Source organism: Centrocercus urophasianus, unplaced genomic scaffold, assembly GCF_019232065.1.
Source record: "Centrocercus urophasianus isolate 14NV4802_14NV808 unplaced genomic scaffold, USGS_Curo_1.0 seq_55, whole genome shotgun sequence".
NCBI lineage: Eukaryota > Metazoa > Chordata > Aves > Galliformes > Phasianidae > Centrocercus > Centrocercus urophasianus.
In genome coordinates, this window is record NW_024885144.1 from 1,095,880 (window position 1) to 1,122,492 (window position 26,613).

Here is a 26,613-nt window from a genome sequence, read left to right on the forward strand (position 1 = left end):
GTGCTGTGGGGCGTTCAAGGGATGCAGGCTGGGTTGAGGTGCCGGGCTGAGCACCCTGCCCTGCCCTGCCAGGTCTACAAGTCCCGCAAGATCGGGCGCATCCTGGCTGTGGACCGGCTGTGTGTGGGTGTGCGGCCGGGGGAGTGCTTCGGGCTGCTGGGCGTCAATGGCGCGGGGAAGACGACCACTTTCAAGATGCTGACAGGGGATGAGAGCACAACGGGAGGAGAGGCCTTCGTCAATGGGCACAGGTATGGGGGCACGGGCTGGCGGTGGCTGCCCTCTTGTTTGTGGACAGGATGAGGGCTGCTTTGGAGCTTCCCATGAAGAAGCTGCTGCCTGCCCCTGGGGCTCGGCGGTGCAGCCCCGCATCCTGCTGGGCGCTTGTCTGTGCACTGTCTGTGATCCCGGCATTCTTTCTCCCTTCGGCCTCTCTGTCCCTTCTCACAGCATCCTGAAGGAGCTCCTGCAGGTCCAGCAGAGCTTGGGCTACTGCCCCCAGTTTGACGCGCTCTTTGATGAGCTGACAGCCCAGGAGCACCTGGAGCTCTACACGCGCCTGCGCGGCATCCCCTGGAAGGATGAGGAGAGGGTAGGGTTTTGGTTGGGTGCTTGGCAGTGCCTGAGCGCTGGTGCTGTGCCACAGACTGCTGTGGGAACAGCAAGATGGAGCAGGTGGTAGATGTGCTGGGCATTGAGGACTACTCCGTCAGCCAGATTACCCTGGACAACGTGAGGCTGGGAATGGCACGAGCAGCTGGGTGCTCATGCTGAGGGGGGGTGGCAGTGTCCATCTATCACTGATGGGCACCACAGTGGGTGCAGCCCCCCTCATGACTCTGTGTGTTGCTGCCCCACGGTAGTGCTGCCCCAGCAGTGCTCCTGCTGCATGTCCATACACCAGGGCTGGGCATAGATGCAGGGAGGCCCCACTGGTGCTCAGAGCTGTCTGAGGGGCTGTCATGGGGTTATTTGCCCATTGCCCTCTGCCAGCTCTTCACATCCTCTGCACAGGGATGTTTGGGGCCCCAGGAGAGTGATCACAGCTCTCTGCACCTTGCAGGTGGTGAAGTGGGCGCTGAAGAAGCTTGAATTGACCAAGTACGCTGACAAGCCTGCCAGCACCTACAGCGGAGGCAACAAGAGGAAGCTGTCCACAGCCATCGCTTTGATTGGATACCCAGCCTTCATCTTTCTGGTGCGCCACGGCCCCCTGGCACCCTGTGACATGGGGTCGTCATCCCACTCCCAAAAGCCCCACTCTCCCACTCGGTTCCATACCCCTGGCTGTGGACCAGGCTAGCGTGCAGCTATCCCGGGTGAAACAGTGCCCTGGGGAGGGGCTTCCTGTCCCATGGGCTTTGCCACGAGCATTCCAAGCTGGGGAGCAGGGAGGCAGAGCTGTGCCCGTGCAATGGGAAGGGAGTTGCAGGGTTTCCCCTGAGAGCTGGCTTGTCTGAGGGTGCCATATGTCCCGCAGGATGAGCCTACTACAGGGATGGACCCCAAGGCACGGCGCTTCCTCTGGAACCTCATCCTGGATGTCATCAAGACAGGCCGCTCCGTTGTGCTCACATCCCACAGGTCCGAGGGCTTTAGGCAACACCTGCAGTGCCTCCAGGCATCTCATGCACTATGGCGAATGGTGGGGGGGAGAGAGGCTGTTTGGCCTCTGGGGGACAGCATATGGCAAAGGGCATAGGAGTGGAGAGAGCCTGGGTCACCCTGCTGCTGCCTCCCAGCACTGGTGGTGGTGGGCCTGGTGCATCAGGTGAAGGCCTGGGAATCTCGGCTCCCTGTGTGCCACAGCCTGCAGCTGCTTGCTGGCTGCCTATGCCGCAAGTCTCCAGGCTCAGGCCTGCCCTCTCTCCCCAGCATGGAGGAATGCGAGGCGCTCTGTACCCGTCTGGCCATCATGGTGAATGGGCGGCTGAAATGTCTTGGCAGCATCCAGCACCTGAAGAACAGGTAAGAGCCTGGGGGGGTCCAGCAACCTGCCGGGAGGTGCCAATTGCCAACTGGCAGGGTGATGGCATGGCATCCACCCCGAGCTTACAGCTTTTTGTGCAGGTGCTTTAGAGGGTGGGCAGGGGGAGCGGGGCAGTCCTGGTGGGAGCAGTCACTGCATCCCCAGCAGGCAGGTGGCCGTGGGGTTGGTCTTTCCCCACAGAGATGCGGGTGAGATGGTAGGGCCTCATGAAAACCCATCCCTTTGCAGGTTTGGTGATGGCTACATGATCACAGTGCGCACAAAGTCCAGCCTCAACGTCAAGGAGGTGGTGAGGTTCTTCAACCGCAACTTCCCTGAGGCCATCCTCAAGGTAACGTCCCAGCAGTGGCAGTGCTGCCTCTGCCAGCCCATGCCGTTGTGGAAGCAGACTTCATCCCCCAAGGGACTTCATCTTCCCTTCAGCTAGGGGGATGTGGGTGATGCGACACAGTTGTGGGGAGTGAGTGCTCCAATGTGTCCTCGGTGACTTTGCAGGAGAGGCACCACACTAAGGCCCAGTACCAGCTCAAATCGGACCAGATCTCGCTGGCACAGGTCTTCAGCAAGATGGAGCAGGTGGTGGATGTGCTGGGCATTGAGGACTACTCCGTCAGCCAGACCACCCTGGACAACGTGAGGCTGGGAATGGCACGAGCAGCTGGGTGCTCATGCTGAGGGAGGGTGGCAGTGTCCATGTGCCTGCCAGAAGCCTTCAGGGCAGGAGCGAGTGCTTGGCTGGGAACGTGGGGGCACATGGAGGCTGGGTCACAGCAGTAGAGGTGCCAGGTGAGGGGCAGCCCCGGGGCAGGGCTCTCACCCTTTTTCCTTCCAGGTGTTTGTGAATTTTGCCAAGAAGCAAAGCGACAACCTGGAGCAGCAAGAGACGAGCCCCAGCTGTGCCCTGCAGTCCCCCTGGGAGCGAGTGCTGAGCCTGCTGCGCCCGCGGGCTGCGCCCACAGAGCTGCGGGCCCTGGTAGTGGAGGAGCAGGAGGACCTGGAGACAGATGATGAAGGCCTCATCAGCTTTGAGGAGGAGAGGGTGAGAGGGAGCCCCAGCATCTCAGTGTCCCCACTGTCCATTCTGTCCTTGTCATGGGGCTCCAGCATCATACCTGGGCCCTCATCCTGGGAAATCAGGGCCAGACAGGGGCGAGACCTGAGGGTGCTTACCAGGGGAGGAGGGGTCTGGGGGCTCCCCCAGCTCCTGGGCAGAGTGCCTCCCCCTGAGCACTGACATCTGTGCATCCCCAGGCTCAGCTGTCGTTCAACACGGACACACTGTGCTGAGGAGCTGAGGAGGAGCCACATCCCTGGGCTGTGATGCCATTGAACACTTTTTGCCTTTCCCCTCCCTTCGCCCCTGTGGTGTGGATGCAGCTGGCATGGGGATGTGGATGGCCGCCTCCTCCCGCCCTGCTGCTGGAGAGGACGTGGCGGGTGCAGCACCAGCCCTGATGGACCCTGCAAGCCACCACCCCAGCCCTCCTTGTCCCGTTCAGCTCCAGGGCTGTGTCCACATGCCACACCTGTGGCTGCCAGGTCACCAGGCCGGTGCTTGCCACGAACAGACTGTGAAGAGAAGGATGTGATGCCAGTGCCACCAGTCCCTCACGTCCCAGGGCGGGGAGGAGGCCATTGAGAGCGGTGCCTTCGGACAGCCATGTTGCACCCGCCCCAGGGACCCCTGATTATGGGAATGCCCCTGTTCCGTCCCAACCCAGGCCTGGCCCTGGTGTGATCAGAGGAAGGACTGCTGCTTTCTCCTTGTTGCCATCGCTTGCTGGGCTTGGTGCTGGCCATGGCATCGCAGGGGCTCAGTGGCTCAGCACGGCAGGGACCGGAGCTCTGGTGCTTCACCCTCGTTTGATCACTGCTGCCGGTGCTGCTGCCAGGACCTTGCTGTGCCCGCACCCCTGTGAACCCCCAGCTCACTGCTGTGTCCCAGGCTGCTCCTGCCTGGGGCTGGTGCTGGGCCCACTCTGCCTTGCCTTCCCCGGCTTGCTCTGTGCACTTGGTGCCATCCCTGGGGCAGGGCACCACCACCCACACCAAGAGGCACGTGGTGGGGTAGAGGGGTATTTCACAGGGTATTTCACATGCTGACACCAGCTGTTTCTCCCCTCTGCCCCCAACTGCGTCCTCCAGCCCCCTGCCTGCTGCTAGCCCCTGCTTTCCATGCCCCACAGCAGGCAAAGTGCAGCGCTGCAGCTGTGCCCCCATTCTGCTGTCACCCATCCTGTTCTCTGTGTCCATGGCCCAGTGCAGGAGTGTTGGTTCACTGGGGGTACTGAAAAGGAGCTGCTGCACCCAGGATTGTTTCTGAGCCTGGAAGCAACCTCGAGGGGGTGAGGGCAGGGCGAGCCCACCTGGGCACCGGTCAGTGCAGGGCAGTGGTACTCGAGCTGTTGGGCAGGGAAGGACGGCAGCTGGCAGCGGCGCTGTGCCCATCCGTGTGCAGCGCCACCCTCAGGGCGGCAGCTCCCCTCCTTTCTGCAGAGGGTCCTGCCACCTCCTCACCCACGGGGGGCCGTGCCCAGCACCCCCAGACTGCAGCTTTTCAGCGGCCCACAGCCGTGCCCAAAGCAGGGTGACTGCTGAGCCTGCTGCTAACCTGGCCGTCGCTCTGCACCCCAGGGCTCCCACCCTCCCGAGGTGGCCGTGCCCTGCTGCCCGCGCTGTGATGCCTGTGCCCCCTCCTGCCCAGCTGCAGTGAGGCGGCTCCGGCAGCCCGGGCTCGCTGCGATGTGGGCAGTGCTGTGGGGGTACGGACGAGGGTGCTGCTGCCTCTGCTCAAGGACGGAGCCGAGGTGGGAGCGGTGCCACTTTGCCCTCTGCTGCGCCCACAGCCCGCCGGTCCAGTGTGCCACTACTAGAAATTGTGATACAATATACAGTATTTTCAATAGGGGAAAAACTGGGGTGGGGAGATAAGCTCTATTTTCAGATTTTTCAGACCATATATTTTTTACGGCATACTGGAAACTGGCCGGTCCCTGGGTGGTGCAGGGGGCAAGGACGGGCGCTGGGGGAGCAGCGAACTGTGGGTTCGCCCTTTGCCGACAGGGAAAGGAGAGACCGTGTCACCTGCAGGTGTGACCTGGGAGGGGGGACAGCTCAGCCCCCTCCGTGCACGGCGCCCTGCCCTGCTACAGAGCTGTACTTTTCCCACAGTTGCCCTGCTGTTGCGCCTCTGGGGCTACTCGTGCAAGGAGACACCGCCACCCCCAGCCCAGCACTCCCACCCGGTGCCGTCCCGCTGTCCTTGGGTGCTCGGCAAAGCCGTTGTGCCCCTCGCAGGGTGCCCAGCAGAGCCTGGGGGCCGCGTGCCCTCCCTGCTCCTGGTGCGGGAGGACCGTGCAGAAAGGTGCCCCACGGCAGCGGGGCTGGGGCAGCGCGTTGCCCAGGGCGGGGTGCCCGCTGCCTTAACACTGTTTGCTTTCTTGAGTTCGGCCCCGCTTCCCAGCTCGCCTCCCTCCGCACCGCCGCAGGAGCAGCTCCTGTGCCATGCGCGGCCCCGAGCGCGGGGCACCCCGGTGGGTGGGGGTGCTCCGAAGGAGCCTGTACATTGCTAGCAAAAAAAAAAAAAAAAAGGAAAAAAAAATGAAATGTGAAAATAATGATTGTTTTAAATAAAAAATAACTGAAGCCAGCAAGGCTGGGTAACGAGCGGCAGGCAGGGGGTGGAAATGCCAACGCTGCAGGACGGGGCCGGGCAGGAGGTGAGGAGCGGCTCAGTGACTTGGGAAGGGCGGGGGCCGCAGGGGCACGGCGCTGGGGGCATCGCCCGGAGCCCGTGCGCGGCTGGCGGGGGGGCACGGAGCGCCGCGGGCACAGCAGCCCCCGGGCAGAGCCGCCCTTTGCCGCTCCGCTGCGGTCGTGGGGCCCCGCGACGGGGCGGCCCCTCCGTGCCGTGGGGCCACGCGTGGGTGGGAGCGGGAGCACCCCGGGGAGGAATGTGGGTTGGGAGTGGCCGCAGCTCCGGCACGGGCTTGCGGCACAGTCAGCGCTCAGCCGCCGCCCAGCATGGACGAGAAGCCCGAGATCCAGCTCTTCGTCAAGGTGAGGACCCGCACGGGGCCGCGGGTCGCGGCTGCCGCTGCCTGCGAGTGAGGTCGCCAACGTTGCCGTCAGCGTCCGATCGCTGCCACGGCCGCCCCGGGGGCTGCATCGGAGAGCGGCGGCTGAGCTCTGCCTTTGCCCGCAGGCGAGCGAGGACGGGGAGAGCGTGGGGCACTGCCCCTTCTGCCAGCGGCTCTTCATGGTGCTGCTGCTCAAAGGAGCGCCCTTCACCCTCACCACCGTGGACACGAAGAGGTGAGCGGTGCTCCGCGACGCGCTGCCGGCCTGGGGGCGTGGGGTGGGACAGCCCTGCTCCGCGCACCGGCCCGGGGGGTGCGGGGAGGTCTCACTACGTGGGGAAGGGGCTGAGGACACTTGTTGTACCCCCTGGCTGTCCACCGTTCCCTAAGGGAGGGCGGCGGACGCTTCTCGGGCGGAGCTGCCACGGCGCACACGGGGCAGGAGCAGCCGCCGTGGAACGCCTCATCCTTTTGCCCGGAACAGGTCGCGGTGCGCTGCAGCGGGCGTCAGCAGCTTCCTCTCTCCTGCAGGGCACTGGATGTGCTAAAGGATTTCGCGCCCGGCGCTCAGCTGCCCGTTCTGCTCTACAACGGAGACTCCAAGACCGATACAGTCACCATCGAGGACTTCCTGGAGGCCAGGCTGGCCCCCCCCGCGTCAGTGGCTGGCACTGCCCTGAGAAGGGCTAAAGAGGGGTGGAGACGCTGAGGAAGGGGCGGGGGTGGCAGCTTCCAGCCGTGCTGCCTCCTTCCCCAGCTATGCCCATGTCCCCGCAGGTTCCCCAGCCTGGTCCCGCGGTACAAGGAGTCAAGGCTGGCTGGAAACGACATCTTCCACAAGTTCTCCACCTTCATCAAGAACCCAGTGCCTGCTCAGGATGAGGGTGAGGAGCTGGGCGGCAGGTTGTGCCCTTCCGTGCCGTGTGGGGCAGCGGCAGCCAGGGCCAGGCGAGAACGGTGCAGGCGCAGTGCCGGCAGAGCAGGGGCTGGAGGCTGCGTGCTGCTCTGACTGCACACTGCTGCCGCCCCACAGCGCTGCAGCGGAACCTGCTGAAGGCTCTGCTGAAGCTGGATGAGTACCTGAGCACACCCCTGGAGCATGAGCTGGCCCGAGAGCCCCACCTCCGCACCTCCCAGCGCCGCTTCCTCGACGGCGACCAGCTCACGTTGGCTGACTGCAACCTGCTGCCCAAGCTCAACATCGTGCAGGTGTGTGGCTGTCCCCACTGCGCACCTTCTTTCCTTGCCTTGTCTCCCTGGTGCTGCCTGCCCCGTGCTCTCACCTTCTCTTGGGTATTCACCTGCCACCTGCCTGCAGCAACTTCCCTTTCCCACATGCCATCCCCTGGCTCGCTGTGCCCCCAGATGCCTGGCACCCCACAGCTCCCGCCCAGCACAGCGCTTTCCCAGACCCCACTCCCTCTGCATCCTGCCCCTCCTCCATCCTGCGCTATGCCAGCGATGTCCTGTTGCCCCTGGCTCCCACCAGTGAGCATCACCAGCTCCCGGCTGCGGACCCCGGCTCACGGCAGGCACACAGCAATGGGCTGTTTCTGCCCGCAGATTGTCTGCCAGCATTACCGCCGCTTCGGCATCCCCAAGGACCTGCAGGCTGTGTGGCGCTACCTTAACAACGCTGCTGAAACCAAGGAGTTCAAGTACACCTGTCCCAGCAGTGAGGAGATCGTGCAGGCCTACCGCTCCGTCGTCCGGTCCCCGCAGTGAGCCGGGCAGACGCCCAGGCGGGCACAGGGCCGGGCACCAGCTCAGCACCTGCCTGGTCCTGCTGCTCCCACCGCCATCCTGCCCGCACGCGCTTGGGGAGGGCAGAGCATCGGCACCCAAATTTCCCCAGCTGGCACCCAAGGTGCCTCACACTGAGCCTGCCAATGCTTTCTTGCTTCTCGTGTCACCCTCTCTGCTTGGCCGGGACACCCTCGACCCACCCTGTGGTCCCTCAAGCTTTAAGGATGGGTACAGCCATGGGCACCGCTTGAAACAGAACTGGGTGATGCAGAGGGAACACTGGGGGCTGGGGAAGAAAACCTGCCTGGAGGGCAGTGCACTGCAGTGGGAATCCCTGCAGCCGCCCACCACACGAGCTGCCCTAAGCAGGGCTGTGGCCAGGACAGCTGGCACTGCAGTGTCTGTGAGCAGCAGCACAGGGTGAGGGGAACAGGCACAGGTGTGGCAAAGCCCTGGGAATGGAGCTGGAGGGGACACTGCAGCACCCTGCCCTGTCACCACTGCCCTGGCAAGGGGAGCAGAGGGCAATGTCCCACCAGGACTTGCTGCTAGGAAGCTCTCTGGAGCAGATTTGGGACAGGGATGGGGATGAAATGGGGAAAGTCCAAGCCATGCATCAGAGCACTTGGAAATCAATAAAGGCTTTGCAAGTGAGACAGGAGTGTGTCTGCAGTGACCTGCTGCTGTAGCTGCCCCCTTTGCATGGCTTGGCTCTTTGGGAGGGTGGAGAGGCTCTCACCAGTCACCCACTCGTCACTGGCACAAAACTGGCGAGAAAGCGCACTCTTTGGAGCCTTTGAGCTTCCAGATTGAGCTGAAATTGGCTGCTGAGCAATAGAAGTGTAGAATGAAATGACATACACACTGTCACGCTGGCCGGGTACCCAGACCTGCTGGCCAAAACCAGAAATGAGCTTTACTGGCAATAAGTTAAGCACAGACAACCTTTAAAAAATATCTTTTGATGCTCTTTTAAAAACCCCAGCAACTCATAGCAAGTGGGGCAGAGGGGTGGCACCTGTCAGCAGGGAAAAGCTGCAGGGCAAAAAGCCACCACTTTGTCACCGCTGCCTCGCCTGCCCCCAGAGTGTGCTCCAGCACAGCCCAGGAGCTGCTGCCCACCGGGACCAGCCGGTGCCGCCTGCCCCAGGCAACCCAGCCCTGCATGCATCACACCTGCAGAGCAGCATGGTGCAGGCAGACCTCAGTGGCCACACGTGGATGGGATCCTGCTGTTGGGAGGATGGAACAGCGCAGGTCATGAGTCTTCAAAGTCCACTCCAGATGGAACAGACTTGCTAGAAAAGGATACAGGGAGTCACACCAGGGTGTGCACCCTGCAGAGCACAGCCCAGCAGATCTCAGGCCCAGCACCGGGCTGTGGAGCAGCACATACCTTTTGAAGCCAGGGTTAATGAGGGACTCTCCCGGGATCTTTCTCTTTGCTGGCAAAGCAGAGCCAGCAGCCCTGTTCTTTCTGGGGCTCGGGTCTGCCTCAGACGGGAGGAGGGACAGCGAAAGCAAGAGGTCAGCGGGGGGCTCTGGCAGCCCTGCAGGCCCTTCTGAGCCCGGAGAGCTCCTATGGCAGCTACAGTGGGAGAGGAAGGCCTGGGGGAGCTGCCGGGGCCGTCAGACTGGGAGAGCATCAGTGCCAGCCCTCCCCTGCAGCTGGGCACACTGCCTGCCCGCTGATGCACCGCACACCTCGGGAGCTGCCGCGCTGAGCCGGGCCCCTCCTGGGCCAGGGAGGGCACTGACAGCAGTGCGGGCAGCAGCCACGGCAGAGGAGGCTCAGGACGCTGGGGGGCTCCCAGTCCCCGCAGCCTCCTAGAGGATGAGAAAGCGAACAAATGTGCAGCACAGCCCCCAGAACCGCTCACCTGGCAGGATGGGCTGCTGGCTCTGGAGGGCGTTCTTCTCGGGGCTGTAGCTCAGCGTGCCCAGCACTGTGTGACAGGAGCAGGGGTCACAGCTCACGCCTGCGTCTTCCTAGCACTTCCCTGCCCGGCTATTCCCTGCCCTGCACGGCCATACGGCTCCCTCCTCCCGCACACCTCCACGCGGGGACCTCCCCACCAGGAAGGCACTTCTGCGCACGGAGGTGTCCCGAGAACACGGCTGTGCTGCTGCACGCAGAGCGTGGCTTCGCGCGAGGGATCTCCTGCCCGAGGTTCTCCGCACAGCGCCGCCCGTGGGCACACGGCATCCGCAGCAGGAGAGACGGATGCTGTAAAGACCCCCACCCCCTCTCGCGGTGCCCCTCCGACGGCCGCGAGCCGCCCGCCCCTCTCCCCCCGCCCCGTCCCGCGGCCGCACCTTCCAAGCGTTCCTCCAGGTCCCGGACGCGGGCGGCCATGGCGAACAGCAGCGCCTGGAGCTGCGGCCGCGCCTCGGCAGCGGGCAGCCGGGGAAGCAGCAGCGCCTCCTGCCCCTCCCGCAGCCGCAGCGTGGCCGCCCCGTCCCGCAGCCCCAGAGATACGGCCCCGCGGCCCAGCGCTGCCCTGCTGGGATGGAGCGCAGTGAGCCGGGACCCCCGCCGGGGGATGGACGGACGTACGGACGGACGGACGGACGGAAGTCCCTGGTCCCCCTCACCCGCCGGGCGCCCACCTGAGCTCCGCGAAGCCGTCCTCCGGCGAATCCCCGCCGAGCCGCGTGGCCCACATCTCCAGCGCGTCGGTCACACTGCGGGGCAGAAGTTCAGGCCGGGGCTCATCGCCCCCCACCCCGCTCCGCCCCACCCGGCACTCACTAGACGGTGGCGGCCGAGCCGGGGCCGGACGCGGGGCGGCAGTAGCAGAGGTAACGGTCCGCACCGTCCCGCAGAACTCCGAACGGCCCCGACGGCTCCGCCATGGCAGTGCCGGAAGGGGCGGCGCGGGCGGCGCAGGCGGTGCTGAGGGAACTGCCGGCCCCGTGATGGTGCACCTCGGGCTGCGGCGGGTGGAGGACAGCGTGGCCGCCAAACACCCGGTGCGTGCGGGGCGGCGAGGCCGGGGGGAGCGGGGCGGATGGGGCCGGTGTCCCCGCGCTGACGCTGTCTCCGCAGGCGCTGCAGCAGTACGCGGCGTGCCAGGCCCACGCCTTCATGAAGGGCATCGGCACCTTCCTGGCAGGTACGGCCGCGGAGAGACGCGGCGGGCGCGGCTGCCCGGTGCTAATTGCTCCCCGGCCCTGACGGCGCCGTGGCCGGGACCGCCCGGCTCGCTGTTTGGGCAGGCGGCGGCGCTGCTTTTGCCGTGCAGAAGCTGGTGAACAAGAGGCTGCCGTACGCGCTGCAGTGGAACCTGCTGCTGTCTGTGGGTGAGTGCCCCGCGCCGACCCCCCGGCCCCGCTCCCTGCCCGGTGACAGCGCGGGGCCCCGCGGGGAGCGCAGCCCGAGCTGCGGGAGCGGAGCCGCGTTTGCGGTTGTCGGCCGATCGTCCTCCTGCTCCCCAGTGCCCGGGGGGATCGGGTGCTGCTCACGGGCAGTTGCACAGCCCGCGTTAGAGGGAGGACACCCGCGTGCCGGTCTGTCCAGCGGCAGGGTCCTTGGCCAGCTATATGGTGACCAGAGTGGAGACGCAGAAATGCTCGGACTTCTGGATTTACTTGGAGACGGGCACATCCCCGCAGGAGCACCGCACGGCTGATGGAGCGCCTCAGCCTGCAGGTGGATTTTGTGTCTCTCCCACGGCTCTCCCTGGGCTTGGCTTGGTTCTTCCCTGCTGCAGCTCTTTGCCGTTCATGTCTCATAACTAAGCTGGCTGCTGGCTGCGTCCTTGTCACAATCCTACATGTCCTGCAGTGACACCCTCCAGTTGAGGAGCCCCCTTCTGCGGAGCAGCAGCAGCAGCTCCCCGGGGTTGCAGCAGTTCAGGGCTGTCAGTGCTCCTTCCTGCCCTGGCCCAGTGCCCCGCAGTGCTCTGTGCCCATTGCCTTCCCAGCAGCAACCTGGTACAGCCGCTGCCCGCTGGCCTGCCTGTTTTCTGTATTCACAAGAGCTGGGGCTTTTTGTTTGCTGGAGTAGGAATAGGGCTGGGGATGAGCTAGCAAACCGTGCTTGTGCTTGAGCCACTGCTCAATGGAAAACACCGGGCTGGAGCTGGGGGTTCCTGTGGCTGCCTCTTGCTGTCCCTGTTGGCATCGTGCTGCTGAAGCTCAGTAAAGCTGAAGAGGTATTAAACACTTCCCTGGGGCTCTGTGCTTCTCTGCTTGCCCCTGCCAAACATGCTGGGATCATCTGGGGTCCAAGGAGCTTGCTCTTATCTGTTGCAGACAATCTGTTCGGCCTGGAGGATGCAGAGAGAGTGCCACCACCCGTGAGGAGGAACAAATACGGGGACATCGTGGAGTAGCCAGGAGCACGGTGTGCTGTGCCCACATCCTGCTGCTGCCCTCAGCCCTTCTGTCTGCTTGGTGTGCCCCTGCAGTGTGGGACACATCTGCAGTGCTGCTGGGGAGCTCAGGGGAGTCCCCAGCAGTTGTGTGTGAGCACCCAATAAAAGTCCTGTGTTGAATGCACACGCTGTGAAGGAAGTCATGTCTGGCAGTAGGGTGGAGGGAGCTGGTGGCAAACGTCACCTGGACACGTCCCCTCTGCTGTATGTTGAAGCAGAAAAATCTGGTCTCTCTGAGACCACAGGAGTCACAATCCAAGTGTGCTGGGCTGCGAAACATCTCTAGACGTGGATGTGAGGAGGCAGAGCTGCTGCCACACTCTCTGGTCACGGAGCATTGCTGACCACAGTCTCCCTGTGCTCATAACAGCACGATTTGTTTGCTCGCCCAAACGCTGCTGTCCTGAATCTTTTGCAATGCTGTCTGTCCCAAAGGGGGGGAGCAAGGTGTGCGTGCCCAGAGCCGGGCTGAGACACCCTGCTGGCCTCGGGCTCTGCCTCTGGATGCTGTACCCACGGGGAAGGGAATGCTCGAATGCCCAGAGAGACATCCAGGAAGATCTGGAATTTTATGTCTTTTTTTTCTCCCCTAATTGCAACCCTTGAACGAAGCCCGTAGGTTAAGCCGGCAGCTCTGTGTGGATCTGAATCGGTTGCAGGTGAATTTCTCAAATGGGAAAACTGACGGGAAACCCGGGTGCTGCAGCAAGCCGCTTTCTTCCAGCGGGGCGGCAACTGTTCGTCTTCAGAGGGGGAACAGAAGCGCTTCCTTCCGCCTGAGATCCGGGCGCAGTCACTGAGCAGAGCCGCGGGAGGGAGCTGTGTGCTGGGAAAGGGGGAGGCGGGAGGAAACGTCGGAGCATCGTGAGTCGGAATCCTGTTTGCTCCTCCGGGGAGATGGGAAGCAGCTGTCAGAACAGCTGAAGTGAGAAAAGGCTCATTCAGCAGAGCACGGCGCTACAGCAACGCGATGAGAGCAGGGCAGGATGTCAGTCGGTGAGGAAACCGGCGGAGCAGAAATGGTGCTGTGAGAATAGGGAGGGCAGCCAGAAGCTGCTTCTCTCCTGAGGAACGTGGCCGGGCAGCGGGCTGTGAGCAGGTGGGATTGAGGAGCTAGGATGGCCTCTGTGCGGTTGTCCAGGTGGTTCTGTGGGCCTGGCGGCTCAGAGCTGCCTGCCCTGACAAACTGAATTTCTGCAGGCTGCTGTTCTGCCCTGCGTGGCCATCAGAGCCTTTCCTGTGTGCCGCGGGGCGCAGGGACTGCACAGAGCGGAGCTGCCTGCGTGCACCTTTGGGATGGCCGTGTTTGGGAAGCCTGAACTTCTCAGCTAGGCTGCCTGAAACTTCCATTTCCAGGTGGGCATGATACCAGGCTTTAAGCCCAGCCTGGACTCTCTTTGACGATTCTGCAGGCTACAAAGCCATGGCTGTGTCTGAGCACGGGGCAGGCTTGAAGGGAGCAAGCCCTTTGGGTAAAGCTGAGTGTGCAGCTGTGTCCAGGGGAGCCCAACTGTGCCCTTGCACCTGCAGCACAGGCAGCCCTTGTCAGCCTGTTGCTGCCATACCAACAAAGCCACAGGAGTGGTTACAAAGGTTTATTTCTGATTATAAAAAAGAACCAACAAAACAAAAGAAAACAAAGCCCACAAGCCTTCCTGCACATTCCCATGTCCCTGTTGTTTTTTTTTTCCCACTCATTCAGAAATAAAGGCACATCCTCCCAGATGTCTGCCTTGGGGTGATGCAGGACTCAAACCCTCAAGCTGCACAAAGCCTTGCTCCTGCAGCAAGTTTGTACCCCTGTGGCAGCAGCTGGGAGCCCAAGGCAGCACTTGTGGCAGAGCTGACACTGGCACAGGGACTGCAGGAATGAGGAAGGCACTGCATCTGATTGCTGGGGGGCACAAGATGCTGCCTGCTCTGCTTGTTGCTAAGCCTCTACCTGATGGCCCTGAGCAGAGACAGGTGGAAGTCCAGGCCAGGATTTGGCCCTCAGGAAGTTCAGTGGGGTTTGTGCATCCACCAGAAAGACAGTTAAGTTCTTGGTGATGCCCAGAGCTCCCTGGAATGGCTGGGCTGGTTCTCCAGGGACAGGTAGTGAGTCGGCTACAAGGACTAGAGTAATATTCCCCACCCTCCCCATGTACGTGAGAATACAGTTGTCTGGGCTCACTGGCCCAGACCAGCCCGGGTCAAGAGGCAGACAGATACCCCAGGTATGAATGTCCACAACTCAAGCCTGCTCCAGCATCTGTCCCTGAGTAGCACTGGGAATCCCTTAAGACATTCTCCTCCTCTTTTATCCCCCTCTTTCTGCAGCTTGAAAGCAAAGGGAGGGCAAAAAGGGGCAGCTTTCCTTCTGGGGTATACAGCATCAGGTGTGAGGGAGAGTGTCTCCAAGCACTTGCTGAATCCCAAGTACTCAGGCCACGGAGACTCCAGCAGGAAGGATGGTGTTGGGTGCTGCAGAGAAGGCTGTCCTGTCCCAGGGTTAGATTGTGCTGGACTTGCTGCGCCGGAGCAGGTAGACAGCAGTCAGCAGAGCTGTCAGGGTGGTGATCACAAAGAGCAGGATGAGGATGACCCAGTAGTTGTACAGCATGCTCCTGTGGGAAGCAGGCTCCTCTGCCGGGATCATGTTGGTGAGGTTCAGCATGTAGCCGAGGGCCCAACCGATGGAGGTTTCTCCTGCCTGTGGAAACAGCACAGCACGGTCACCGCTCCGGTCAGCCCAGCTCCGCGAGCCTCAGGGACCTTCCATTGTGAGCCCAGTGGAGGGCAGCTCCAGCAGCCTGAGTCCTTGCTCACCTGTGGGTCCGGCCAGCCCAGGCACAAAGAGTGCCCCGGTGGGTGAGCGTCCGTGTGTTAACTGGTCTCATCTGACGGGAGGAGGATCTCATCTGCCTGGGACAGTCCTGACCTCGCTCCCCACCCCACGCCCCACGTACGTGGTTGGACTTGGCAAAGTTGGGATCCTGCCCTGAGCTCACTTCCCAACAAGCCTGGGTTGTTTGAGATCTCTGCTGCTTGGAGGGCCAAGGAGGAACTGGTGGACCTTGAAATTCCTGACCCTGTGACAGCCCTACGGTTAGGGTCGTTCGTTCCCAAAATATATGCCCCAAAACTGGGAGTCCCATCCTGCTCCTGTTCCCGAGGACCTTCCCTCATACACCGCTCAGCTCTTGGTGTGGGTTCATCTCTCACTTTTATCCCAATGTTGAATGAGTACCATGGGATGGCTGTGTGCCCTTGTGTTACCCACCTTTTTCTGGAAGGCAATACTGGGGAAGGAACGGTTGTTGAAGTTGTAGCCCTTTGTGATGAGCAGATAAACAAACATGCTGGTAGCACAGTAGTCAGGCAGCCTCTTCTCCAGCCTGGGAGCTTTCTGGTACAGCTGAATGGGACCATGGAGAAACAGAGAAAAGAGATCAAGCTAGCAGGGTTCAGGTAGTTCCTGTAGTCAGAGGCTCTGGGTGATTGCACCTGGCTGGCCAAGGTGCTGCTCGTACCTTCCTGAGCCTCTTTTGGTCCCATGTGGGAAACATCACCAACCCTCTCCATCCTGCATGGGATGGGAGGGTGCCAGGACATCCAGGACCCTCTAAGGGCTGCTCTCAGAGCCTGGGCGATGCCCCGTGCAAAGCAGCCCTCTCCTCCCCCGTGTGCCTGGGAGCCCACCTCATTCCAGCTGCTGGCACAGATGGTCTCAGCAGCGTCCTTCAGGTCACTGGGCAAGTGCACGGGTCTCTCCATCACTGTCTGGATGAAGTCCACCGTGTAGAAGAAGGCAGAGAAGGCCTAATGGAGGAATGGAAGCAGCTGTAGGACAAGCTGGCAGCAAACCTGCACCATAGAGAGCTGCTGTAACCAGTGTGGTGGGCACAAGCAACCATCCTTGCAGAGCTGCAGTCGGGTTTTGCTGCCACCCTGCTCTGCGCTGGGACTTACGATGAAGTTTCCCGAAACCTCAGGCTGGAAAACGCCATCAAAGGAGCAGCGGGAGAAGGAGCAGTTGGTGAAGTCAAAGAGCTTGCTGACGTGCACAGCACAGAGGTTCCCATTCCCGCTGCCGGACACGACGACGGTGGTGTTGAGGGGGAGGCCGGGCCGCTCCTTCTCCGTGCAGGGGCTGTCATAGATGCTGCTCAGTGACAGACTCTTGCGGTAGCCCGTGGGCCAGCAAGGATTGGCGACAGTTTCTTGGTAGTTCTCAGCCTGTGGGAGGAGCAACACACGTCATCCCAGCTCCCCTGGGCCACAGCCCCAGTGCTGCATTGCCTCCGGTTCCTGGTGGGAGGTGCTGATGAGCCTGGGCAGCGGGACGCAGAGGAGCACAGAACTCAGCAGTTGCCACCAGTGTCTGGAGATGATTGACACAGGCTTAAGGAGAGAGGAGGAAGCCCTGGGACTGTGGGAGAGGCTTAAGGGGCAAAAGCCAGTGTTGGCTTTTGAGTTGAGTTGCACCGAGTTGGCTGGGAAATACGTGCAGCTGGCCTGTCCTACCGAACAGGGCTAAGAGATGCCTGCAGGGGAAGCGGGAGGCCTGACTACGCTTGGGTTTCTTCATATCATCCCTCCCCAGACCCCACTGCTGAACCCAGGGGGCCAGCCACAAGTCCAAAGCAAGGTGCTTTAAAGGAGCCAGGTCTGGTACCTCCCACTCTGAATGAATGCTGGGGTGGTGACAGGCGAGCACGTGCCAATACCTGGAGGACCTTTGAAAGCAGCCTCTTGAGGACCTGGTCCCTTCCATAGCAGAGAAAGCTGTGGGTGTACACCTTGTATGGCTGGCCATACAGCTTCAGCATCACCTCATTTCTGGGATCTTCAATGGCATCACTGGTTTCAAAGGTGATCTGTGTGGAAGCGCCTCCAAAGTCCATGGCCCCCAGGGTCCTTTTCTTGGATTGGATCCACTCCCCAAGCCAACCACGCTAGGCAAGGAGACAGCAGTGGGTGTGGGACATGATGAGCTGCAGGACAGCCTGACTGCCCTGCTGGCCCCGCTGCGTGCCCCTGCCCACCTTGATGAAGTTCTCCAGGAGGTAGTTTGCCGTGACCCAGCCAAACACCCCTTCCTCTTCCCCTGACAGGATCTTTGCTCCCCGGAAATCAAAGGGGTACGACTTCAGTGTGGCCATCACTTCACTGAGGACGGCATCTGAGGACTTTGGGTCTGCAATTCTGCAGGAGAGACGGAGACACAGCAGTGAAAGGGACAGAGAAGGAGCTGCAGGCAGGTGGGAAAGGCTCACATCCCTGCAGGGATGTCCCCAGGCCCCCTGGCAGCACAGCAGGGTTGATGCTCACCTGAGCAGGCGCATGCCGGCCGTGGCACCCAGGTAGAGCGGAGTGCCCGCGTGCTTCTCCTTGGGCACGTCTCTCATAGCCTGCCTCAGGCAGTGCTCTAAGCTTTTCCCAGCAGCCGGAGGTTTGGAGCTGTAGCTGGAGATGCCAGGACCTGCGGAGAGGGAAACTGCATTGCAGCCATGGGGTGGGCGGAGGATGCTCGGGGAGTGGCTTCGCTCCCCCCCTGGATGCTCAGAAAGGCAGAGGGTTGCTGCGGACGGACGGTCGCAACGACAGCGGAACGGAGCTCGGCTGCAGCTGCCTGCCCACAGCTCACTCTCTGCTGGGCAGTGAACCACCCTGGGTTTGGAGAGAGAAACTGTTGGTGTGTTCCGAGCCCATTTTCCCTGGGACCGGGGGAGTTTTAGGGAGCAGAGCAGGACCCCTCTTAGCACCTCCTTGCTCCCGCTGGGAGCGCGGGGAGGCAGCAGGGCCAGCGAGGGACGGGCCACCACCGCTGCCGGGACAGCGCTTACCCTCCACATCGCACATGCTGTGCTCGCTGACCACCCCAGTGTCGTTCTCCTTGTCCGCGGGCCACTTGTAGATGAACACGGCCGTGTGGGAGGACCCGGCGTCCAGCACGATGCCGTACTGCAGGCGGAGAGGCGGGGGTCAGCCGGGCGCCCAGCACGGCCCCGCCGCGCACTCCGCGCTCCCTCCCGGCCCGGGGCACCGCGGGCAGCGGAACAGGCGCTGCTCGGGGCGGGGGGGACGGAGAAGCGCTGCCCTGGCCGAGTGCTGCCCCGCCGGGCGGGAGGACACCTGGGAGCTGCCCCGGGCCCCGGCGCTCCAAAGAAGGGCAGCCCGCCACCTCATCCCTGCCTGCCCTTGTAAGGCTCGGCCATTCTCCGGCTATAAATAACCCTTCTCCTCCTGCCAAGCGCGGTTACACGGCTCCAGGAGGAGCCACCCGTCCCTCCCAGCCACAGCCCCCAGACCCCTCTGAGGGCATGGGATCGCTAGGGTTCCGGCACCGGCCAGGGCTGTGCTGCTGCTAACAGGAGCCCCGGCTGAGCATCTCCCCAGGGTGAGACCACCTCCATTCTAAACGTGGCCTGGAGAAAATCTTTACCTGCATTCTGTGAAGCCATCCACCACCCATGTGGCCCCCCAGACAGGCTGCTTCTGTCCCAGCCCTGCCTGTGGGCTGCTGGTGGGGACAGGGCCCTGCAGGTGAGGGTCCCCAGGAGGGTCCCAGCACCACCCAGCTGCTCAGTGGCACGTGCTTCTGAGGCCCACCAGCCCTGTGGCCAGCAGGAAGGAGGCCCAGGGGCCCAATGTCCTCCACACCATCCCAACTATTGCCTGGGGAGACTGGGCCACATGTGCAGTAGAAGCCCTGTGCACCTGTAGGGGGAGAAAAATACACAGGGACAAAGTGCAGTTTGGGGCTGAGCTGGCTGCCAGCTTCCAGAGGGGTGCACGCAGGTGGGGGCACGTGTGCATGTGTACATGAGGTGCACGTGTGGGCACGTTCACTGTAGATGTAGATGTAGGGGTGAGAACGCATGCAAGCATGCAGGCTTGTGTCTGTGCATGCAGCTGCCTGTGTGGATATGTGCATGTGTATTTAAGTGCCTGCAAATGTGTGCTTGCATGTACGCATGTGCATAGGCATGTGTGTGCCCCATGGTGAGCATGTGCATGTCTGGGACAGCTGCTCTGCCTGCTGGGGCCTGCAGAGAGCAGGGCACGCTCTGCAAGATGCTGTGGCCCAGCTGCCATGCAAGGCAAACCGGAGCAAGCAGCCCTGACCTCACACCAAGAGCAAGACCTGAGCTCTGCGGGGGTGAGGGAGACAGAGGCTGCATCTCACCCACACCCCCCTCTTAACCACATTTCATCTGTTGGCTTCCTCTGTGCTCGCCCTGAGCAGAAGCTGGGGAGAGGTGCTATCTGGTGACACGCACTGAACCCCAATTTCTGTGCCCAACTGCAGCCTGGAGCTGCTGCATGGGGGTTGCATCAGACCTGGGTTGCAGCACGGAGCAGTTTGCAGAACCCACTGCCCCCCATGGGCATGTCACTGTGCCCTCTGCCTCTGAGGGCAGACCCTCTCCTCTCAGACTGAGCAGAGCCCTATAGACCTCTAGGGTACACATGTACTGGCAGCTCCTGCATGGTACTTGAGGACAATTCCTGCCATGGTGCCAGCCCCTGTGCCCTGCTCTGGCCACAAGCACCCTGGCACGGCTTTGCACGTGTCCACAGACCTGGCCCCAGAGCGTGGGACAGTCCCACAACGCCAGCATCTGGTGGCACCGTGACAGCTGAGCTGTGTACCCACGGGATCTGCTGATCCCACAGAAGGAAAGAAAACGGCTCAGAGCTGTGAGGCTGCGATGCTGTAAGTTCAGCTGTGTACCCAGAAGGGAAGGAGAAGAGCACGCTCCCAAGATCAGTCCCTCTGGCAGCAGAATAAATAATCTGGAGTATTTTTAGGGCTATATTTCAAGCAAAGGAGCTGGAAAGAGAAGTGAAGCTATGGGTTAACCTTAGCTCGCCAGTGAGCCGAGCGACCATTCAGCAGTTGCTGCTGAGACAACCAAGCCGCCAAGTACTGCAGCAGGATGGGCCTGCAGCCCCCACTCACAGCCACGACGGAGCAGGGCCATGGCACAACTCCTGCCACTGCCCAGAGCCTGAGCCCAGGGCAGATCCCGAGGCCAGCAGGCACTCACAACCCCCCAAGGGCACCTTCGTCCCACAGCAGCGTGACACAGGCTGGGAAGCTGCTGGCTGGCTGTGGGGCTGGAATCCCCTGCTTTGCTGTCTCCTCCTGCCACAAGCAGGGCTGGGGACACAGCTGCTGGCTTCCAGGGTGGCTGTGGGGCGGTGTTGCGGTGACAACGGCCCCACTGTGGTCACTGTCTATGCTTGCTCCATCCAGAGATAGGGCAAAGCTCGGGTCCCTGGGCTCAGCCTCGGGAACCTGTGTGCATCCTGCAGGGAGAGGAAAGGGATCCTCTGAGCACAGCTGGCTTTGAGCTGCCACTGCTGGAGAATAGGCTTTGCACAGCAACCAAAGCACTGCAAACACAGGTGGGACTCAGCAGGGTCCATCTGTTTCCCCTCTGTCCCAAGGGATGAAATCCATTTGGAAAACAGCTATAACCCCAGTCCTAAATGCCACAGCACACAGCAGAGCAATGTGTCACAGGAAAAGAGTTAATTATTAAAGTCTACTGACAACTGGGGACTATCACCCCAGCTAAACCAGCTCATTTTCTCAACCTAATCTTTATTGCATCGGTCAAACCCAGAGAGAAGACACACAGCTGGCATCCAGGCTGGCTGAGAAAGCTCGGGGTGAGAAAGAGGTTTGGGTTTGCCACTTTCCATGGCAGGAGCCCGTTCCTGCACTAGCTGTCTGTCCCTGGAGGACACGGGATTTTGTAAAACAAAAGATCCGGGCAGCAAAAGAGTGAATTGGAGCACTTCCCCAGCAAGGAGTTGGTTGAGAACTTCCTTCAGAGCCTGAATTTACAATGAAAAAAAAAAAAAAGAGCAGCTCGTTCTCACAGAGCAGAGCGCTCCTCGCCCCGCAGTGCAGCTGGAGGCTCCCGGCGCGCCGCCCCCCCGCCCCGACCCCGCGGCAGCGGCTCAGGGACCGCAGCGGGAGCCGCGCATCGCGGAGCCGCCCCTCCTCGCAGGGCCGCCCGGTTCTCGGGGCGCTCCCGGGACCCCCACCCCGCAGCGCGGTCCCCCTCCCCCCCCGGCTCACCTTGAAGCTCGGCGGGCCGCGCGTGTCCCCGGAGCCGAGGCAGAGCAGGAGGATGCCCAGGAGGCAGCCGAGGGCGAGCAGCAGCAGCACGGCGGCGGCCCGGCGGGCCATGGCGGGGGCGGGCGGGCGCTGCCGCCGCTCGGTGGGGGCAGGTGAGCGGCTCTGCGGCGGCCGCCGCTCCTCCTCCTCCTCCTCCTCGCCCGCCTCTCCCGGCTGAGTCACCGCCGCCCCGGCCCACCCGGGCGGGACACCGGGCTCTGCGTGCCGCTCGGCCCCGCGCCGACCCCCGCCCCGGGCTCTGTGCCTCCCGCAGCCCTACACCCCCTAACGGGGCTCAGCTCCATCTCCCCCCCGCCCCGGGCGTTGTCCCTGTCCCGAGGCGCAGCCCCCGCCCGGCCCCCGTGCATCACGCTCCCGTGGGCTCAGCCCCCCGTACCCCCGGCCGGGCTCTGGGAAAGGGGGACCCTCTCGTCCCCAACACCCCGAGGGTTTCAGTGCGTGCAACGCTATGGAACGCTATGGAAAGCTCTGAGGAGTCTCGCCTACCAAGATTTAGTGTTACCAAAGTGTTTCTGCTTTTAATCATTGCAAGTTTATGACAGCCCTAAGGAGCTCAGATATATATTGGGGTTGTTTTTAATACGGTCACAAGTGAATAATGTAACGCATTTCCAAATGGAGCACCAAGCCAAGCAAGGCTGGGGCCCTGCCTGAGAAGGACATTTTGAGCTTGCTTACAAGGAGGGATCAAACAGTGAGCAAAATAATAAACAAGGAGATATCACCAAGGAGAGGAGTGAAAGCGGCTTCCAGCGCAGCCGGGCTTTGTGCAGGAGGGCTCCTTCAGCTCCCTGCAGGCTGCCTTGCAGTGCTCGTTTCTGAAGCAAGATGCTCATTGCACATCATGGCAACTCCACTGCTGGAGCTCCAGCAGGGCAGCCCCAGCGCCGTACCGCTGAGCACCGCTCCTTCCTGGGCTTCTCTATGTAGGAGAGCCAGCAGAGCACCCAGCTCCTGCTCACGGCCTGTGGGGCTCTGTGGGGCCGGTGAGCTCCTGCGAGGTGGGGAAGGAGGAAGTGCTCCCAATGCCATGTGCCACTGCTGAGAGGGAAACCATCCCTGTGCAGGAGAGGCAGCGGGCGGGAGGCTCACCAGACCCGCACAGGCTTTGTTTTTGGGGGTTGAAACTAGACAATATTTGTGGTCCTTTTCAACCCAGGCTGTTCTATGATTCGTTTCGGTCTTTTGGCTGCAGAGCAGGAGCCCCAGCACCCCTCTGTTTTGCTGGGGGCTGCAGGAGTGCCTGGAGCAGGGGCTGGGGAAGGGAAAGGTGCAACAGAGACACAGTGAGGGCAGTGTGCTTAGGAACTGGGCTTGTTTGGCTTGGAGAAGAGAAGACTGCAGGGAGACCTCATTGTGGCCTTCCAGTACTTGAAGGGAGTGAATAAACAGGAGGGGGAACGGCTGTTTGTGAGGGTGGATGGTGATGGGACAAGGGGAATGGTTTTAAAGTGAGACAGGGGAGGTTGAGGTTGGATGTTAGGAGGAAGTTTTTGAGCCAGATGATGGTGAGGCACTGGCACAGGTTGCCCAAGGAGGCTGTGGATGCCCCATCCCTGCAGGCATTCAAGGCCAGGCTGGATGTGGCTCTGGGCAGCCTGGGCTGCTGGTTGGCGACCTGCACACAGCAGGGATTGGAGCTGGATGAGCGCTGTGCTCCTTTGCAACCCAGGCCATGCTGTGATTCTACGAGTCTATGGTTCTCCACCCTTACCCCACCTGTCTGTGTGCAGCTGTGGATAACTTCTTGCTTTCAGCTTTTAGCTGCTGGAAAACCTATGCCAATGAACTTCAAGACATTCACGTGCAGATTTATGTAGGAAAAAAAAAAATGATGTGTTCCCCTTTCCTTTAAGTATACTGCTGCTAATATCAGAAGTGCTGGGTGCAAGGATTAGCAGAGTGCAGTTACCTCCACCTTCCTGCCCCACTGATGGCTTTATAGGCTCCACTCAGTTTTCCTTCTCAACTGTCTGGACTTCTCCTGCTGCTTCCCACCCCATAGCCTTCCTGAGGTGCACTCCTGCATCTGCCATAGGCATAGCAGCACTGGGGATGAACACAGAAGCAGAAGGATCTCCTCTGGATCACTCATAATTCTTTCCCCAATGGCTGCCAAACTTGGCATTTCTCTTCCTGGCTGAAACAGCTTCGAGAAGAGGTCTTCAGAGGCTGTTTGAAGAGGAACCAAGCTTTCTTCAACCAGTGTTGAATGAGGAATGTCTGGAGTAGCTCAAGCTGAGCTCTGAGGAAGCCCATGGCCAGCCCTGGCCATTAGCTGCTGTGATTCCTGTTGTGCCTCGCACTGGCACTGCTTTCCAGGGAGCTGCAGAGTAAGGAATCTCTGAAGCATTTCAATACAGCCGTGCACCAACCTCCCTTCCACTGCAGTGCTGCTCACACCACAGCCCTCAGGGCGTCAGCAGAGCCTCAAGCCAAAGCAGACGTGCCGGGAGACCCATCTTCCAGCACAGGCAGGGAAGCACCAAGCACTGGGACATTCCCATGGGCTGGACACAGTCCCAGCCATGCAAGGAGAATTACGACACACAAAGTCACATGGAACCAGAGAAACATCCAGCAGTGCTGCACAGCAGTGCAGTGACACTGCTGCACCTGGTGCCAGGCCCATTGCCAGGTGAATAGCAGCTCCTGCCCATCCATGGGGCTGTGGGTCAGAGGGGGGCAGCTGTGCCACTACCCACGCTGTGCAGGCAGCACCAGCCCCACAGGGACATCCCAGCTATGGCCCCACAAGGACACAGTGCTTGCAGTGAAGTGGTGGTACCAGACGGGCAATCTGTGTTGAGGAGTACATAATAAGTTCCAGGCATGAATGAAATCAGAGAAAAAAAGAAAAGCAAGGGAGAAGAGGATAGAGCATGGGGGGAAGAGAATTCAGCCTTGTTTGTCTGAGGAAACCAAGGACGTTGGGTTCTGGACACCAGCAATGCAACGAACACCCAGTGACACAGATGTCACCTCTGCAGGGACCCAGATTTTGAAGCAAAGGATCTGCCTGACTAAGCAGGTTCAGCTCAGCAGGGAGCCAGCCTGGTGCAGCCTTGACCACTCTGCTGCCTTGTCACCCTGCTATCTGTCACCTTGCCCCTTTATCATCCTACTACCTCGTCACTCTGATGCCTTGTCGTCCTCCTGCCTTGCCACGCTACCCCTTGTCACCCTGCCACCCTGTTGCTATTGTAGCCTCGAGTATCACCAGCCAGAGGCAGGGCCAGGCTGTGCTGCCAGACAATAACATTGCCATGAGTTAATGCAAATCCTGCATGCTTACAGCCTACTTTCACTACATGGGCCAGGCAGAGAAGGAGCAGAATATGACATTAAATGGCCTCTTTGCTTCCCAGTGAGCCCTGAGGAATGGATGGATGCAATAAGCACAGACAGGGCAGAGCCAGAGCCCCAGCTGTGCCTTTACTAGCCTCATGTCTGGGAAACACTGAGTGGTGGTCCCACGTAAATCTGAGTTAGGAGAGTTAGGAGTTGGCACCAGCATGTCCAGCACACCTGTAGGCTCTTGGGATGAGCGTCTCACCAGCAGCTGACACGGGCATTGACTTCAGATCTTTGCCAAGCTCAGAGAAATCACAGGAGGAACAGCCCTGCCTGGGAGGTGAAGCACCAGGAAAAGCAGTCCTGGTGTGGCCCTGTCCCAGCTGTGTTACAATGCCCGTCCCCACCCGGAGGGACTCAGACAAACCACTTGCTGAGGACAAAGCAACAGGTGAGGAACAAAGACGAGGAAAGGAAGGGCACCTTGCTCACCCCAAGCCTCAGGACAGCTCATTTCCCAGGCAAAGGAAAGAGGTTTATCTAATCCACCTGTCCCAACAAAAGCAGGTGACATGGGGCCACCTGGGCACGAGCTGCCTGGGCTGAACGGGTGACAAGTGGAGAAACTGGAAGGAACAAAAGGACTTCATTGGAGGGGAGAATGGAGTGTGTGGGGTGGGGGCTGCCGGCTGCCCAGGGCTGGGCTTCTCCGCATCTTCACTCTTCATCTTCACTGGAAAGAGAAGACATCTGGGGGCTCTGGTGGGCGGCTCTGCAGCTCCACATGTGTTTGGGAAATAACAGGAAGGATGGGATGAGCTTGGAGTCACTGCAACGGGATGAGTTCCAAAGGGAGGGCTTAGCAATGGGATTTTCTGCTCCCATCTGTGAGTGCAGGGAGATGTATCTGGGAGAGCCCAATGATTGTGAGATAAGGACGAGTGGGATAATTCGAGCCACCAGCACAGCTCAGCAGGGCTCACACAGCCCCATGACGTGCTCAAGAGCTGCTGCAATATGCTGACCAGCTGAGAACCCAGGGATCCTCCTCAGGAGCCTGTGGGCACTCTGAAATCTGCATGAGCCTGACGACTCAGGCACCTGGGCTGCCAAACTGCTGGTGATCTGGTGATGAACCTCTCCTCAGTGCATGCACTGGGCTCCGGCATCGGACCATCAGCACACAGATGTGAAGCTGCTTTGTCTGGGGTTCCATCTGTGGGCAGCAAGACTGCAGATTCATGTTCCTTTGGGATAGGAAGAAATGAAGAGGTGCAACAGAACAAAGCGTAAATGAGGATGGCTCCTGCTGAGCCAATTTCTGCAGCACCCTCGGGTGGGAGCTCACTCTGATGGCCCTAAGCCTGAGCTCTGAGCCCAAAGCTTTTCCTCTCACCAGCAATGTACCCCCGTATCCAAGGCTATAATCTGTTCCTGGCAAGGTTTGCTTGCCTGGAAACAAAAATCAAGCTGGAGCATTCTTGCTTTCTTTTCTAAAACCTTTTCCCAGGGCAGCGCTGGCCCAGAGGCTCACAGAGGGGTCCCTGGCTGGGGGAGCAGCATTCTCAGTGCCCAAAGAGCCAGGAAATAGGGCTGACTCTGCAAGGTGGCACTGCCAGCTGCCCCTGGGCCACCAGGATGGGGCTGCCCTGCTGGGATGCCAAAATCACAGAACCACAGCACGGTTGTGTCGGAGGGACCTCGCAGCCCCCAGCCCCACCCCTGCTGTGCACTGGCTGCCCTGCAGCTCAGGCTGCCCGGGGCCCATCCATGGCCTTGGGCACCTCCAGAGATGGGCACCCACAGTTCCTAAGCCTCGTGATTCAGGTGCTCTTTATTTCTGCTTATTTGTTTGTAGGGTTTTATTTTGTAAGTCCCAAACAGCCTTTCAGGAATGAAGGCATATTCGTACGGAATAAGGATAAAGAGGAAGAAAACTATGCAAGACAGAGATACAACTACAGCAAAATGAAGCAGAGAATGCCC

General features: G+C 60.9%; 5 protein-coding genes across 7 annotated transcripts in view; 3 read left to right on the forward strand and 2 right to left on the reverse strand.

The window, feature by feature from the left end:
* The window catches only part of ABCA2 (ATP binding cassette subfamily A member 2), a 33,143-nt gene extending 27,537 nt beyond the window's left edge, over positions 1 to 5,606 (forward strand). For 2 of the 3 annotated variants that reach the window (XM_042835788.1, XM_042835790.1), the window contains 9 exons: positions 73 to 251; positions 451 to 592; positions 1,064 to 1,198; positions 1,481 to 1,584; positions 1,876 to 1,968; positions 2,219 to 2,321; positions 2,486 to 2,623; positions 2,823 to 3,029; positions 3,242 to 5,605. In XM_042835788.1, the coding sequence (XP_042691722.1) occupies positions 73 to 251; positions 451 to 592; positions 1,064 to 1,198; positions 1,481 to 1,584; positions 1,876 to 1,968; positions 2,219 to 2,321; positions 2,486 to 2,623; positions 2,823 to 3,029; positions 3,242 to 3,277 (1,137 nt within the window). In that variant the 3' untranslated portion in view covers positions 3,278 to 5,605. Of the gene's footprint in view, positions 1 to 72; positions 252 to 450; positions 593 to 1,063; positions 1,199 to 1,480; positions 1,585 to 1,875; positions 1,969 to 2,218; positions 2,322 to 2,485; positions 2,624 to 2,822; positions 3,030 to 3,241 lie in introns of all 3 variants that reach the window. The other variant, XM_042835791.1, reaches the window with a different exon arrangement.
* A 337-nt stretch (positions 5,607 to 5,943) lies between these two features.
* CLIC3 (chloride intracellular channel 3) lies at positions 5,944 to 8,763 on the forward strand. The gene is given in 7 exon segments (XM_042835792.1): positions 5,944 to 5,984; positions 5,986 to 6,049; positions 6,195 to 6,304; positions 6,601 to 6,726; positions 6,847 to 6,953; positions 7,103 to 7,278; positions 7,633 to 8,763. Coding segments are annotated over 7 exon segments (786 nt in total). The 3' UTR covers positions 7,795 to 8,763.
* PAXX (PAXX non-homologous end joining factor) lies at positions 8,694 to 10,672 on the reverse strand. The gene is made up of 6 exons (XM_042835793.1): positions 10,568 to 10,672; positions 10,426 to 10,500; positions 10,132 to 10,316; positions 9,696 to 9,761; positions 9,212 to 9,305; positions 8,694 to 9,113 (listed from the first exon to the last, which is right to left on the reverse strand). Exons 1-6 carry the CDS (start codon positions 10,669 to 10,671, stop codon positions 9,074 to 9,076), a joined length of 564 nt encoding a protein of 187 aa, XP_042691727.1. The 5' UTR covers position 10,672; the 3' UTR covers positions 8,694 to 9,073.
* Positions 10,673 to 10,716: 44 nt separating this feature from the next.
* TMEM141 (transmembrane protein 141) lies at positions 10,717 to 12,318 on the forward strand. Its single transcript, XM_042835830.1, has 5 exons — positions 10,717 to 10,788; positions 10,865 to 10,931; positions 11,035 to 11,118; positions 11,336 to 11,467; positions 12,073 to 12,318. Exons 1-5 carry the CDS (start codon positions 10,735 to 10,737, stop codon positions 12,150 to 12,152), a joined length of 417 nt encoding a protein of 138 aa, XP_042691764.1. The 5' UTR covers positions 10,717 to 10,734; the 3' UTR covers positions 12,153 to 12,318.
* Positions 12,319 to 13,775: 1,457 nt separating this feature from the next.
* Positions 13,776 to 21,384, reverse strand: ENTPD2 (ectonucleoside triphosphate diphosphohydrolase 2). The gene is made up of 9 exons (XM_042835872.1): positions 21,274 to 21,384; positions 18,023 to 18,140; positions 17,508 to 17,658; positions 17,222 to 17,381; positions 16,904 to 17,131; positions 16,146 to 16,412; positions 15,876 to 15,995; positions 15,457 to 15,591; positions 13,776 to 14,886 (listed from the first exon to the last, which is right to left on the reverse strand). The coding sequence occupies exons 1-9, from the start codon at positions 21,382 to 21,384 to the stop codon at positions 14,686 to 14,688; spliced, it is 1,491 nt and encodes a 496-aa protein (XP_042691806.1). The 3' UTR covers positions 13,776 to 14,685.
* Between the last annotated feature and the right edge of the window lie 5,229 nt (positions 21,385 to 26,613).